The sequence below is a fragment of the Melitaea cinxia genome, chromosome 23, assembly GCF_905220565.1.
Source record: "Melitaea cinxia chromosome 23, ilMelCinx1.1, whole genome shotgun sequence".
Lineage (NCBI taxonomy): Eukaryota > Metazoa > Arthropoda > Insecta > Lepidoptera > Nymphalidae > Melitaea > Melitaea cinxia.
This window is the reverse complement of record NC_059416.1, coordinates 9,635,067-9,651,605: the sequence shown is the minus strand read 5'-3', so window position 1 is coordinate 9,651,605 and position 16,539 is coordinate 9,635,067. Positions and strand designations below refer to the sequence as shown.

The following is a 16,539-nucleotide window of genomic DNA, read 5'->3' as shown; positions in this document are numbered from 1 at the left end:
TCAGCCGAGTATTCCTCCGGACATGTTGCCATGTACTCGCATGTGCCTGTTCAAATTTCCTGATTGAGAGAACCTGAGACAAAAATAGCAAATTGAAATACATATAATGTATGTCCATGCAAATATGTGTATTTATTTGTAGGAAATATAAAGATTATCTTGGACGTGGTCTATGTGAATGAAAAAATGTACAGGCTTCCCACCACTAATACTAATGGTACAAATTTAAATGTTAAAAAAAGAGGTGAATTTTAATTTAAAAACAAATGAACTATTTTTTATTTCCAACGACGCCATGGCGCGTGGTCTGGGTGTTTGCCGAGTCCTTGTGGATCTCCCCACCGTGCCTCATAGAGCACGTTAAGCCGTCGGTTCCGGTTGTTATCATATACACATGACAGCGATCGTTACTCATAGTAGGGAATATACCCGCCAATCCGCATTGGACCAGCGTGGTGGCTTAAGCTCTAATCCTTCTCCTACATGGAGAAGGAGGCTTTCGCCCAGTGGGATATTACAGACTAAAGTCATGGAGGATTATTTGAAAATGGAATTCAAATTTTTTTGTAGTTTTCCATTTCATTGCTGTCTGTTTGTAAGAATTCATTTAATTTTTAAAGGTAGATGTGTATTTTTATTAGTTCAAAACCAACCTGAGTAGGCACAATTTGCACTGATATGGCTTTTCTCCGGAATGTATTCTCAAATGTTTAGTTAATGTCGAACTATCCGAAAATGCCTTTTTGCAAGACCGACATCTGTAAAGATAGGAGTAATTTAAAAATAGTTTTCAACAACTGTGGTTAATACTACATAACATACACATCTATATTAATTTATACATATTGTAATAAATTATTAATGAATAAACTACCTACTAAAATAGTAATAAGGTTTTTTTTTTTTACTTTTATGAATCCTAGTTATCCGAAATAAATGATTAGTTTTTTCTATTTATTTATTTTACTTACTGATACGGCCGCTCTCCGGAGTGTGTTCTCATGTGCGTCGTAACACTCGAACTTTGACTAAATCGCCTGTCACATATTGGACACCTGCAAAACATACTTTTTTCTTAAGCGACGAAACAATTGTAAAATATAACTCTAGAGCAATTCTCTAATCTGCAAAAAAGCGTATGCTTAAAAATGACCTTTTAGTTTTTTACACAAAAATTGTACATTATATAAGGTATTCGACTTCTAACTGCGTCCCTTCAAATGGGAAATTCTATAGGTATAACTAAAAAATTTGTAGCCCATTTTTTAACTTTTGTTTAAATAGTTATAATACTTTGGTAGACTCGTTCCCCATGATACCTTTCATGTTTGCGTAAGCTCGGCTATAATTTACAATAAAAAACATTCTACGAGAAACAGAATTCGCTCCCAAATGCAGTTATTTAGTTGTGTGCGGCAGTTAGTATTAATATTTCACTCAATCGACGATTTTTAGAGCTAAAAAAATAGTATCGGATCGCTATGCAGAAGTACCTTACCAGAGTAGCACGTATGTTGAGACAAAGTAAAATGAAAAAAATTCTAGGAAGTTTTTAACGTTAATTATAACTCCTACATAACTATGGTGGGGGAAGGGGGTGTTGAAAGAACGCAGTTAGGAGTCAAACACCCTATTTGTATTTATGCGTTTATTTTACTAATACATATTAAATACTGTAGAAAATGCCACTTTCAAATCTATGCTCCGTTTGGATATAATTCTATTTCCGGGTTCATCATAAGCTGTAAAACTTCAATAGACTTTGAGTCAAAGTGTTCAACTTCTCCCCACCTAAACGGCTTCTGTCCTGTATGTGTGCGAACATGAGCGGTCAAGTTGGCTGCTTGAGAGAAACTTTTGTTGCAGTCTCCGCATCTGTACGGCCGCTCGCCGGAATGAGTGCGGAGATGAGTTTTAAGAGTACTCGGTCTTGCGTAGGTTTTACCGCAAATTCTGCATAAATTGGGTTTCTGTTCATCGTCTTCTGAACAGCCGCTTAAAGCACCAACCTATAGCAAAAATAAGTAGTTAAAGATTTACAAATACATAAATGCAGTGCTTTACAAACAAAACTTAATTTACTGTGCTTTGTACTTAAAATATAATAATCAACAAAAAATAAGTCAATTTATATAAAGTTAGTCTAGAGTCTAGACCTAGGATAAAACTGAGCCGTCCATCTTAATATGAATTATAGCTGCCTACACATAATGTTAAAATTATTTGTTTACTTAATACCACCCGAATTCTAAGTGTAGGTAGTGCAAAAATGATAATAATTGTAAAACGCATAAAAATTTTGTCACCTGAACTTTTCCCGAAGCATTAACACACGTAGTGTACCCGTAGTCCTGATGCATTGATCCTTGATGATTCAAAATGTACCCACTATTGCTCATTTGCTCTTTCGGACTTTCTTGCATATACATCTTAGATGGCGACCTTTTCAGAACTTGTCCTATATTCTTCTGATTTGAAAAGTTTGGTTTTGGTTGGAATAAATAACTTGGGTTTGGTTTTTGGGCATTTTGTAACTGTAAAGGTTTGAATGTAGAAGTTGCTGTTATTAAAGGGTCAGATTGATTGGGGCTTCGGAAGTCCGCAGTGAAAGAATAAGTGGCAGAGGGGTAGGAAGTGGGGATGACATTTTGTGTTTGAGGGTAGACGACGTTAACCGATGGTGCTGCTGTGTTTTGATTCCATTGAACCTGTAAAACCAAATTAAATTCATTAGTGCTTTGTGAGATTTCTGTAAAGGAAAGATAAATTAGAATTATGTATATCATGAAAGCTTAGGCTATTTGAATTTTTAATTAAAAAAAATATATAAATGCACTGTACTGTACAATAAGACTTCTGGATATAGTAGGTAAATAACTTTCTAGGTATCGCTTCGTTTCGCTTCGTTTTAGCCTATCTCAGCCCACTCTTTTCACGTTAGCTTCCCCTACTACAATTTACTGCGTTTGGCATCAAGCGGTCTCCACTTTAGGACTTATTTCGGTTAACATGTTTTTTAAACATAGTTATAAAAAGAGATGAATTTCTTGATATACTAACTTGAGAACAGAGTTGGTCCGGTGGACAACCATGCATGGTCATGTTCATAGAGACGTTGACGCTCATGGTGGGAAAGAGGGGGGTACCGCTGTAGTGCTCATAGTACGGGTAGCCACCACTGCTGTTTACCACCATCTAGAAACGAAATGGCTTAAATTTTGTACACCAGAGCATATTAGTCAATGTTATTTTGGGATTAAGTCTGAAAAGAAATGGAATTACGTTAAGCAATTAAATTTGAACCATTAAGATATATTTTTTTTTTCAAGATTGGCAGAATAGATGTTTCTTCGATGAATTTAAAAAAAAAAAAAATCGTCAGATAATACATACATAAAATCGTAAGATAATACAGACATAAATACAGTTCAGATTTTTTTTTTTGGTTTTATACAAATATAAAGGTGCGTTTCGTACTATCGTTTTATTTACTGCATTTAATTTTTTTATTACTGGAAGCTTCCACTATAAATTTAATAACTTATTGTTAATTAATCTTTGACACTGTTAATTTTCATGTTTATCATTTGTCAATATTTCGATGTTAAATATTGTACTTACACAAGTTCTTCGAGAATAATATTGTTGGTTTCTGATATTTCGTCCTTAAGCTAAAGTCCTCTAAGACCAAAAATGTTTTCTAAAACAATCATTGTGTTCCTGCCCTTATCCTATTTATGTAGGGTCGGCACAACATATTTTCCTCTTTCGCTCCTCTCTATTATTTGTCACTTCAGCGTTACTCTTTTTTTTCTCATATCCTCACTCACACAATCGATCCATCGCTTTTTTTGGTCTGCCAATCGCTCTTCGTCCTTCGAGATTCATCCCTAACATTCTTTTACCAATATAGCGTTCATTCCTTCTCATTACATGCCCATAACACGCTAACCTATTGCTCCTCATTTTCTCCGTCACGGGTGCTACTTTCAAACTTCCCCTTATATACTCATTTCTAATCTGATCTTTCCTCATCACTCCTCACATCCATCTTAGGATTCTCATCTCGGCTGTGTGCACTCTTCTTTCATCCGTCACTTTTGTTGCCCAAAATTCTGGTCCATACATTACGACAGGTCTTATGATCGTTTTATAGATTTTCCCCTTAAGTTTAAGAGGCATTCGTGGATCACAAGCTGTTCCAGAGACCGGTCGCCATTTCATCCATTCCGCATTTATTCTATTTTTCACGTTACATTCCGTCATTTGTATTAATGACTCAAAGTACCGGAAGACGGAGCAGACTGGTAGGGATACACCATCCAAGGCAATAGGGGAAAGACTGGACAAACCGCTGAAATTGCAGAATAAGTGCTCGGTTTTAGATCTACTTATTCTCCTCTGCCATTTGCCCAGTCTGCTCTGTACCTCAAGAGCATTATCTACGATAAGAAGAATGTCGTCGGCAAACAGCATACACCAGGGTGCTTCCTCTTGTATGTCTGATGTTAGAACATCCATAACTAGGAGGAACAAGTACCTACAGACACATTGAACTTGCCAGTTACTCCGTCTTCGGCCCGGACGTGGTTGCTAGCTCTATAATACTTTGCCTGAACAAGTCGTACATACTTCTCTGGCACTCCTTTCCCTTTCATAGCCCACCACAGAACCTAACGGGGAACTTGGTTCAGAGGGCCACTGGTTATCTATACGATAACTGGTTGGAACCGCTACGGGTACGCGACCCCGGACTGCTCTAGCTGCTAGAATCACACTCCCCGTAATCCATGGCACTAGTATCCGTAACCCCAGATCTCTTACATAAATCCTTCTCACCTATCCTCCTTCTTTGCCAAGCATTCCCAAGGAGGGTTGATGTCAGGCAGGCGGCCGGTCGTAGAATATACCATGCCAAATCACTTACGACATGAGTTTGAGAAAAAATGTTTTTTAAAAAAGTTCATAAAAGATGAAGATGACATGTCCACGAAATCATTAAGGGACATTTTTTCTCAAAAGAGAATACCTACTGTTTCTACTCTATGATTGGTGTTTATAGAGTAATAAATCCAATTACTAATGATGTAATAAAATTAGGTATATCTACACTAGCTGACCCAGCAAACATTGTTTTGTCCATATATATTATTAACTCCCTTAATACCCCGCCCTTGTAACTTAGGGATATGAAAAATAGATGCCGGTCGATGCTCAGACCTACCCGATATGCACACAAAATTTCATAAAGATCGGTCCAGCCGGAGGAGTTTGGCAACAAACACCGCGACACGAAAATTTTATCGATATATTAGATAAATTTCTAAGGTCCTCCACGATCACATACAAAAATAGTACCTAATTTAAGGTAACAAATAGTCTAGTGTCGAGAAGAATCGCCATATTATAGTTATAGCGTTTAGTTGATTATTAAGGTACAATGGAAAAGAAACATTAAAACGCATAGTTAAGAAAAACTAAATAAATTAGATGCTACAAATACTTGCGTGGTAATTTTTATTTGTGCTTTAACATCTAACATTAATTCATTCAATTGATACGGGGTATAAGCAGAAAACAGAGTTTTTTTGTAAAAACGTAAAAAGACTTCTAATAAATGCTCTTGCCTTTTTTTAAGTAATGCATTATATTGTAATGCTTATCTAACAAATTTCGCTTCAGAAAGTCCAATCCCAGAAATTAAGAAATTGTGGTATGACGATTTTTTTTTTGTTCGAGTATATTCTTAATCTTTTTTTTTCATTTTTTTTTTTTTATATATAGACTAGCCCTTGACTGCGATCTCACCTGAAGGCAAGTGAAGATGCAGCCTAAGGTGGTGCGCGCTTGCCTAGAAGATGCCTATTCACTCTTGATTTAAAGATACCCAAGTTATAGTTCGTTGGAAAAACGGAAGCCGGAAGGGCATTCCAAATTTTTGCGGTGCGTATTAGGAACGAGGAAGCAAATCGTTTAGTGCGAGATCGTGGGATTTCAACCACATAGCGGTGCAGATTCATGCGATGCCTTGCGGTTCGGTGGTAGAAAGGTGATGGCGGAACCAACATATAAACACATTTAAAAAAATCTGTATAGCCAAAGACAAATTAAGAGGAAGACCTACCTGAGAGACTTTTGAAAAATAGGTAGGTATTTGAATAATATGGTCCTGTCTCGTTGTATGCCGCCACTGCGTCCCGTGACAAAAAAGGGACAACTGCAGCTCGGACCGTTTTCGGTAGATAATTATTGATCAGCATTGACATATTGACAGTATTTCGTAGTCGACTATTTCCTCCCCAAAACATGCCAATTTCTTTTTATGTAACGTAAAAAACTTAAAAACCTTTAGCTATGAAAAATCTTAAGAGCCATTTCACAAAAATCGGTAACAATCCGCGAAATTGTAATATTTTGACGTCGTTAATCTCAGTGTTGGATGCAATAATGTAATTTATATTCTTGAAATATAATAGAGCAACCTTTGTTGTAGTCCATAGTCAGATCAGAATTTTGATTTATATTATGTGTATAAAATTATTAACCTTTTCATCAGCCTCCTCCCTGGGTAAACGGTCGCAATGTATACTTTGAAGTCCTACTTTTCAATAACCTCTACGTTGAAACCATTTTAAAATCATAATATGTGGAATATAATGTTGTTGTCCACTATCATAGATTTTTATTCCATTTGTATCTCTATTAAACGATAAAAAAAATTTAAAGTTACGAATATTTTCCAAATAAGTACAGTTTTAAAAGCGATATTTCTCTTAGAAAACTAAGAAATTTTAACGAACTATCTTCATCAAAGTAAACTTACATCATTAAGGAATACAAAAAAAAATAATTAAAAGATGTAATTATTTTTAATACATTTTATATTAGATAATAAAAAGATAGTATATATTGCCACGCATCAAGCCCGGTAAATCAGTCGAGCGCTAGCGCTCTTAGAGGTAAGGTCCACGCCAAATTCTGCGCAGCCGTCTCTTTCGCTCACACGCGCCAAGCGCCTGTTGTTATAGCGGATAAAACGCATTTGATACTTTCATAATAAAATATAAATAAAATAAACATATTACGAAAATGACTGTAAAATAATATAATGATAATTTCTGTAAACAAATGTATAATTTAATTTTCTTTTCTCACACTATCAATACAAATAGGCATTTCAATCTGTTTGTCTTGTTATTTGTTAATTAATATGTTTGTCGGTGTCGATGTCATTAAATGCTTTTTTATTCATATCGTAAATATTAGATTCATTCGTAAACTGAAAAAACTAAATCAATTTAAAAAAATTGTTTCATAAAATTGATTTTTTTAATTTTATTTTAAATTTATTGACTGTTGTTATATAACATACTTTAAATTTTTAACAAATTAATTATGTAAAAAACATTTTATACCATAGTTATAATTTTTATTATACATCAGAAAATGATCACGATGGTCTTTTGGTTGTCACACTATACGTACTAGCACAAAGATCGCGCGGCTCGTACGACTCGCGCGATGCGACCAAATTTACCTAAACTTGCAGAGCGTAAAATTGTGAAATGGCTCTTAACCTATAACATGTTCTCGGTTTTTTTGTAAATATGCGTAACTTTTTTTAAGTGTCTGAAAATGTAACAAAAGTTAGGCAATATTTCTAGTGTTTGAAGACTCCTACTACCTATGATAATAAGAATATGAAAAAAACCAAGACATAGGAGCTTGGTCATGGTCATGGCAGTTAAAGATTTTATGTTGCAAAAATATTTGATCTAGTATCATTATCCAGGGAGGAAACAGTCGACTACGCTTGTATGGAAAAAGATCCTTTCCTCTTAGCAAACAACTTAAACATTGTCGAAATAACAAATAAGTGAAATTTATTTTGAATCTGTTTTAAAAGTATCTGAATATTCATCTGTTAATCAACACATTTTTTCAACTTCCGTTTAATACCTAATAATATCATATTTAATAACAACCCTCTCAGACGATTCTCACTGACGCGATATGAAACCTACCAAACAATTTGTATTTACAAATCAAAATAAAATCTATTCCATACACAATAGAAATGAAAATACAAAAATCACAATACAATTGTAATCAATTCGACGTAACGCATCGAAACATATAAGTATTCCTATAGAAATGACATTAATCCGCTATATTAATTACGAGAAATACCATAACCGCCCCTCTGCGTTTCTCTATTTCCCCTGTTATTGTACGACAACTACATTCTGCGGAAGTAACAAAAGTATATCTGCCTCGCTTTCTCTTTAATAGTTTTGACGGTGAGTGAAAGGGATACCTGTGGGTGCACGGTGTCTGCCGCGCAGTCGCCATGGACAACGGCGTGTTTTAGGGAGAGGAGGACGTCCGCCGCCTCCCCGCCTCCCCGCTCCCTGCATTCTCCTCCGTTGTTCCTGCTGTGGGGAGTAAGTTACTGAAGCTTTCAGGAGGTAGCCATTTTAGTTGCCAATGTTAAGTTATTTATTCATCGTACCTTGAATACTATAATTACTCGTTAGGTACGATAGATATAAGTTTTATAGCTTTTGGGTCAATTTTAAACACTTTTTCTTACTACAGGACTTACTGCAATTTTCATTTTGAAACACCTAATATTTCGACTACGTTGCTAATACTATAGTCCGAGTTTTCAGAATTAATGTTGCGGTAAATCGCTTAAAATAAAATTTTGTTATTTGTTCTTTATGTTTTAGTACAGATAGATTTAGGACTAAGAAAAAAATATTGACATACATAAACATAAAATACAAAAGAAAGAAACCGACTTCAATTACATCAACAATTAATACAACGTAAGTTAGACGAAAAAACAACCACTCTGATGTAGTGGTGCGAGAAGTCGCCTTTTTGTAATGATATCCGTAGCCAATACCTACTCTGGGATACGTTATAATATAGGTATTGACTTAGTTAAAACAAATAAGACTCTCAGACTAAAACTCCTAACAAATAAACTAACGCCGAGTTGCACGAAACAAAATTAAAATTTAAGTAGAGATTAAACTAATTTAACCACAAGAATTTCATACAATTCTTGCGATTAAATTAGTTTAATCACTACTTAAATTTTAATTTCTTTTCGTGCAACTCGGCGTAACTCAATAAAAAAATAGAATTAAAAAAAGAAAACAATCTAAAGAATTAACTTATTAGCTTAAAGAGATCTTTAATTACACTCTGGACGTATGAATAGCTCCTCATCGTCTTTGGTTAAACCCACACAGATTTCTTGATACCATTTTTGGTATTGGCGCATATCAGCATGTCTGTCCACCTCGCATCCATGGCAATAGCAACAAATTTTTTAGATTTCTTCTTCTGCCTTGATTTTGTCAGCTTTTTATTAATATCTTCTTCATTTTGTCGCGTTTCTCTTGGTAATTTTTTTCAGTCCGTTACTTTTTTTCTTATTTAGTTCATTTTTAATTTTATGAGACTCACTCGGTTGCTCTCCTTTTTGCCTTAGGTCTCTGGTCAGTTGCAAATTTTTAGTTGTATTTACGTAATTTGTTCGTCTGCTAGGTTTTGTTTGTTTGGTTATTCTTTTAGTGTTCATCGTTTTTTTCTTTAACAGTATCAAACAAATCTTTAGTAATTTTCTGGCCCATATAATTCACCGGTTTTCTTCTTGGTTTATATTTAATGGTAACAAAGTTAGGAGTGGAGATTTGTTTGTCGAATGTTGACTTTTAAGAAGCAACCAGGACCTACGGTTTAACGTGCTTTGCGAGGCACGGCGGAGAGATCCATAATGACTGCACAAAAACATAGAACACGGCAAAAATACAAATGTTTTTCATGTGCGGGGATCGAACCCGCAACCGCTAGCGCAACAGCCACAAACAAGTGGTGTGACCGTTGCGCCAACGCGTCGTCGTTTTTATAAACGGAAAACACGAATCTATATTTATCTATATATATAATAAAATGGTAGGAAAGTCAAAACTGTAAATTGAATATTTTTTAACCGACTTCCAAAAAAGGAGGAGGTTCTCAATTCGACTGTATTTTTTTTCAAAGTCTATATAGTATAACTGTACATTGAATATTTTTTTAGTAGAATACTTGGGGTGTGAGCTACAATCGATACCGAAGCCAAAAATATAGTTTTTAGAATTTTTGTCTGTTTGTCTGTATGTATGTCCGGGATAAACTCAAAAAGTACCGCATGGATTTACTTCAAATTTAGTACGAATATTATTAAGAAGTCGGGTCAACATATAGGCTACATATTATCATGCTATCACCTACCGGGAACGAGCAGTGAACCTTTATTTCCTCAACGCATTCTGAAACAACGTGTAATCTAACGACGCATATTTTAATGTTGTTGTTATTATGTTAATAACCATGCTATATAAGCTAGCTTCACACTATAAAAATCACGCAATTTATGTAACTAAGCCGATTAACATAATTAAATGAATATAAGTGGACAAGACAATTTTAAAGCAGCGCCATCTATGAGATTTTTCTTTAGATTTGAAATGTAAAGAAGAAACGGGTAAATGAATGTTATTTTAAAAGGTATAAGCGTAGGTATTTTTGGTGCTGTATAGCGTTCACGCAGACGACGTCGCGGGCAGCAATTAGTATTAAATAACAAGAGAAGTGATTTGACATTTAAACACGTGATTTGTTACCCACCGATGGTGGAAAAAGTTATAAATATTGTTGCAAGTTAGTCTTGAGGCAGTGATTGTTGGAATAAATTGTAAGTTGCTGAACTGCGTTACATTATTTATAACACGAGGTTCTGCTTCTACTAAACTACTGGCGAAAGAGTTCGAAGACAGAAGTAAAACTCTGATTATACTAACTAGTAGGCATTTATAAGCCCATCATAGCGGCTTGTATTAGATTCGTCTTAATTATTTCGTGAGCTCAGAATGTTCATTTCAGAGGGGTCTAATGAAATCTCACCAAATCTCATTTACAACGAGAGGGGGATAATCGAAAATCTATAATAAAATAAAAATATAAAATATTAAAAAAATATATATTTTCAGTGTTCATTTTGCCCGCTAAATAAAAGCTTGCTATTAAAATAATTTAGTTTTTGCTTTGAATTTTATTTAATTTAAATAAATTAACTATAGTACCTATCTATACTTGAACACTTTTATTATTTCCCGTCAATCTCTATTATATTCATCGTCAATCTCACGTAAGGGGAGGGGGGTTCAAGGCAAATCCTACAAAATCTCATCTAAGGGAGGGGGGGGGGTCTAAACTGATCAAAAAATAGCTCACGTAATTAACTGATGCCCTTATATTAATTTCTCCAGATAACAGGGAACTGTTTTTTAGGCTATAGAGATTTATTTTTGAGTCAAAGATTACTTGATTTTTTTAATTTTATAGGAAGAAGGGACGCCGCGTTGGCGTTACGGTTACAGCCATGGATTGTACCTGTTGCGCTGGCGGTTGCGGGTTCGATCCCCGCACATGACAAACATTTGTATTGGCAATACAGGTGTTTGCCGTGGTCTGGGTGTTTGTGCAGTCCTTGTGGGTCTCCCCACCGTGCCTCGGAGAGCACGTTAAGCCGTCGGTTATCATGTACACCTGATAGCGATCGTTACTCATAGTAGGGAATATATCCGCCAACCCGCATTGGAGCAGCGTGGTGGATTAAGCTCTGATCCTTCTTCTACATGGGGAAAGAGGCCTATGCCCAGTAGTGGGATATTACAGGCTGAAGCGTATAAAGAAGGGGCGTTTGTGGAACTAATGCTCGACAAGAGGTAAAGGTAAAAAAGTCACAGTTGTAACATCAAATAGAAAGACTAAGACTTAAACAGAACAATATAAAAACTATTGTAATATTGTAGTAGATTCTTAAGGTATTGTATTTTTTTTATATCTAGGTGTATGTAAACAAAAGTAGCGAATAATTTTATAAATAAGCAAACTGTTATTAAGCAATACAAACTCAGGTCCTAACCGCAGCTATTATATCGTATCTAAAGCCTAATTGCTTGGAAAAAATGTTTGTTTCGGCGATTTATTAATTATTCTGAGAAGAATCAGCAACTAAACAGTTACAGTGATAGGTATCGGCACGGATATTGAGCGCTAGTCGATCGATATTCAGTACAAAAATAAAACTAAATAATATATAATTATTTATTTCAATATCCGTGTGGATAACTATACCTACTCTTAAAAGGACAGCCAATACAGGTATTATCATTATTTAAATTTTAAACATTAAAAGTTCGGTTAGTATATCCCATAGTAAAACCAACGTTACTAGTCACTTGGCTTTTTTTTGTTTTATTTTAATCCACAACATTAAAAAATATAAAGATTTATTTTTTAATCTATTTCATTTTAACGCGCGGACTATAGGTACGATTTTGGTAATTCCGTTTTCCCCATTAAAATATAACCGTAACGTAGTATTCTCCTGGTGAAGAAAACAATTGAAATAAAAATATAGATAAAGCAAAATAGAGATGGCCTAGTAGTTAAAGCACGAAATTTAAAATACTACCTACGAGTATATTGATTTTTTTTGTTATAGTTTTTTTTTAATTTTTTTTGAAGTGATAAAAAATCATAACAAAGTATGACATACAACAATACACAAATCTTATAACGCTAAAATGAGCTATACTACCTACAGTAGGTACCTAACTGTAGATATTTGTAACCGCGTTCTTTAAAAAAGCTCAAAATCATTAATTTTGAGCGAATTTGCAATATAAGGTATTACGGGAATGAAAAATCAATTAAGCTAGCTCTCATATCTGGCAAAATACGTTTTCCCTATTTTCATATCAGCAAATTTAGACCGTTCTATTATTTAGTAATTATATGTGCATGAAACTTGTTGCTTAAGTAATTATTTGACTGTTTAAGCCACCGATCCGTAAGATAATAAATTCTAACCGTTTCACTTCATCCTTTTTCTTCTCATGATAACAGGTTTTTAAGTAATAACAGCCGCTCTGGTGTAGAGGCACATGTAGTAAGTAGCCTAAAACACCGACGGTATTCGGACTTAATCCCCGCTCGGGATGAATATTTTTATTTGTACGAATAATTCTTTTCGGTTTCGATGTCTGTCCTTGCGGATCTCCTAACCGTGCCTTGGAGAGCTAAGCCTTTAGTCCCGGTTGTTATCATAGCTCATAGCATATCTGATAGCGATCGTTACTGATAGTAGGGAACATATCCGCCAACACGCAGTGGAGAAGCGTGGTGGGCTAAGCTCCAAATGGACATGGAGAAAGAAGTTGCCCCAGCAGCAGGACGTTACAGGTTGAATCGTGACCCAGTAACAAGACGATTTAAAATTTCAGCACGTGAACAAATTAGAATAACGGCCTATTGAAGCGGGTTGCTCACAAAACTATTTAAAGTATAACAGTATCTAACATACAAAAATTAAAAAAAATTAATCTTCTTTTTTTATATTCCTAGTACGAAAATCTAAAAGTCGTGTGTTTATTAAAATAATACCCGCACACTTAACAGATAATGTCATCCTGAAAAGATCTATCAGTAACTTATATGTGTGACAAACTACCAGCAACTGTTGATACAGGCTCTTAACTTAGCCCAAACTAAACAGCACGACACTCACTTGTAACCGGAGCACGGCGAGAAGGGGAAGAGTGAAGGCAGCGGGTCCAGCTCGAGGGGAGGCAGTGAGAAGGAGCCCATGTCCTCAGCCGGCCACGTCGGCTCGTTCACATCGCCAAGGACGTCGCACGGGGCGATAGAGTCGCTCAGTGCGTTCAGATCCTCTCCATTCTCTGGGCAGCAGTTCTCGGTCTCTTGCTGCAATGATTACTTGGTTTTAGGGTGATGATAATAAACAAATTTAAACTTTACTTGCAAGAGTAGGTGTGAGATTTTTAATATCGTGGATGTAAAAAGAAAATAATAACAACTTTTCGTGGATCAAATTTGAGTTATAAAGAAACAAAAACGAAATAAATCAATCATCAAGCTAATTTAGCTTTTGTGAACATATCGTTTTTGTGATAAATTCAACTGGTGTTGCAGAATTTTAACGTTTGATGACTAGGTCATTGACTAGTTCTGCAAAATCTAGTAAGGAATGTTATATAATTATATAAATAAACACTATATTGGTAAAAGAATGTTAGGGATGAATGTTGGAGGACGAAGAGCGATCGGTAGACCAAAAAAGTGATGGATGGAATGTGTGAGTGAGGACATGAGAAAGAAAGGAGTTAGCGATGAAGTAACGAATAATAGAGAGCAATGGAAGAGGAAAACATGTTGTGCCGACTCTACATAAGTGGAATAAGGGCAGGAAGATGATGATGATATCTAATATATAAAATTCTCGTGTCGCGGTGTTTGTAGTTAAACTCCTCCGAAACGGCTCGACCGATTCTCATGAAATTTTGTGTGCATATCGGGTAGGTCTGAGAATCGAACAACGTCTATTTTTCATCCCCCAAATGTTAAGTAGTCCATCCCTAATTTTTTTTTAATTTTTAGGTAAAGTATTTATTTAAAAAAAAAATACATACGACCCTAAATTTTTACCCTTCTACCCAACTAACCAACCCCTATTTTTAAATAGCGTTTAGCGGCAAGGCAACGTTTGCCGAGTCAGCTATTAATTATATAAATAAAGCCCCAAGACAGTACGGTACTACTAGTACGTAGTACCTTACTAGCCAATACTTATAAAGTAACATAATAATTCAAGCTTCAAGCAGCTTTAAGAAAAAACAACACGAAATCCTAGATACTCGTTGTGCTAAATTAAAAATGCGATAATAAGAGAAGGTGAATGGTATTTAAAAAAAAATCCAATGATCCATTGATGATGAAACAATAGTAGCGAAAATTTTTTTTACTAAATAATATTTAGGCTAACGAGTCACGAGAAGAGTTCTTCAGAGTGAAATTGCATTATGTTAAAAGTCAGATTGCTAGCGCTGCATATGTTTATCAATAATTTAAAATGATATTGTTATATGAAAGACTGTTTAACTTTATTTTAACATGTCTAAACTTGAGCTATGATACGTTGTGAGTCGTCAGCTAATAAGAGCTAAAAGAAATATAAATATTTACATATTTAAACGCAAGGTGTGTGACGCTACCCACAATTGCGGTTAAGAAGATTTTATGCTTTTTAATCATCGCTACTTAGTGACTTCATTATACGGTAGGTATACCAAATCCTATATCAGGTAGTTTGAAGTTTAGGTAAATTTAATAAATGGCACTTTACAGAATAAGTAAACAAAATACCCATAAGTTATTTTAATTGCCAATAATTTTCTAAAATTAAACATTAATACATTGTCTAACTTACTGATAACATTGAAACTAACCTTTACACATAAGAAAAGACAAAATAGTGTCTAGTGTTTTCGAAACTTGAAAAATATTTCGCTATCATCATTATTTATCATCGCGAAACATTAGTGCGATCCTCGCAGAATTGAGTTTTGAGAATGAAAAATAGTTAGATTTCTTCGGGACTGTTTAAGATATCATGAGAATCTCGATTCTGTCAAAAAGATTGTTATTAAAACCTTTGATAAAAGAAATTTACAAATCTCATCTAATTCTTAATTTATCGCCGTAATGAAATCTGAAATAATGTAACGACGTATATTGTATTATATTGGGCTCGGTTTTAAAACACATTTCATGAGGTAATTTTCAAAACTCAACAGTTCTACCTACGACAGCATTTAAATGTAAGCTAGCCACTATTTTAAATATGGAAATAAAATTAAATTTATTTTTAAGATACTGAAATTATATTAAGCTTAGTTTGTAGGGAATTAAAAAACCCTGAAATTAATTTCGGTGAAGAGCATTTTTATAAACAAAATATATGTATATATCTTAATTTTACCTGACAGCAGTCCTCTGGTAGCTCCCTTAGCTGGTCGCAAGAGCAGGGCTGCAAAGGGTCGCAACAGAGCCCGTGACAGCAGCCCAGGAACTGCGGATTGTTGGGCACGTAGCAGTCCATCGCGCACGCCGCCGCGCAGGGGCGGATCACAGCTTCCGACGCTTAGCCATCCCTGCGAGATGTAGCCACACCTTTTATATAACTATACCCATAATTGATATACTTGTCTAATGGTTTTGTTCCCGTGAAACATTCATATGTTTTATATGTGTATGTTATATTATGCTATATTTGTCTAATAACCGTGTTGTCTCTGTAGTCATTGTTCAGGTAAGCTAAGTTATGGGCAGTGATAAGTTTGATTGGTTTACGTTGCTGGTAATTTAGTGTTGAGGAAGGAAATGTTTTCAAATATTTATTTTTTATTTAATTCATTTTAAAATCAATATTAATGTTAGTCGTAATTTTAAAGCGGGCTTAGAGGAAATATAAGAAAAATAATTAATGAACTACAGCGATTTATTTTAAAGTTTGTTATTGCTGGAGCTCTACGTAGAGTCCTTGCAATTACTTTGCATATAACAATTTATTAATAATTAACTAATCATTATTTTCCAACAAATCCATATTGTATC

The 16,539-nt window shown here is 34.8% G+C and overlaps 1 protein-coding gene across 1 annotated transcript; it reads right to left on the bottom strand.

The window, feature by feature from the left end:
- Window positions 1-16,024, bottom strand: LOC123665207 (protein glass-like). The gene is made up of 9 exons (XM_045599545.1): window positions 15,905-16,024; window positions 13,634-13,830; window positions 8,318-8,435; window positions 3,061-3,195; window positions 2,307-2,708; window positions 1,792-2,009; window positions 972-1,055; window positions 654-758; window positions 1-73 (listed from the first exon to the last, which is right to left on the bottom strand). The coding sequence occupies exons 1-9, from the start codon at window positions 16,022-16,024 to the stop codon at window positions 1-3; spliced, it is 1,452 nt and encodes a 483-aa protein (XP_045455501.1).
- Between the last annotated feature and the right edge of the window lie 515 nt (window positions 16,025-16,539).

Coding starts and splice junctions, on each gene's coding strand:
- LOC123665207 (XM_045599545.1), bottom strand. CDS start 16,024: ATGGACTGCTACGTGCCCAACAATCCGCAGTTCCTGGGCTGCTGTCAC. Junction 8,436..13,633: donor TCGCCGTGCTCCGGTTACAA/GTGAGTGTCGTG, acceptor TACTCCCCACAG/CAGGAACAACGGAGGAGAAT. Junction 2,010..2,306: donor ATGCTTCGGGAAAAGTTCAG/GTGACAAAATTT, acceptor TTTTTGCTATAG/GTTGGTGCTTTAAGCGGCTG.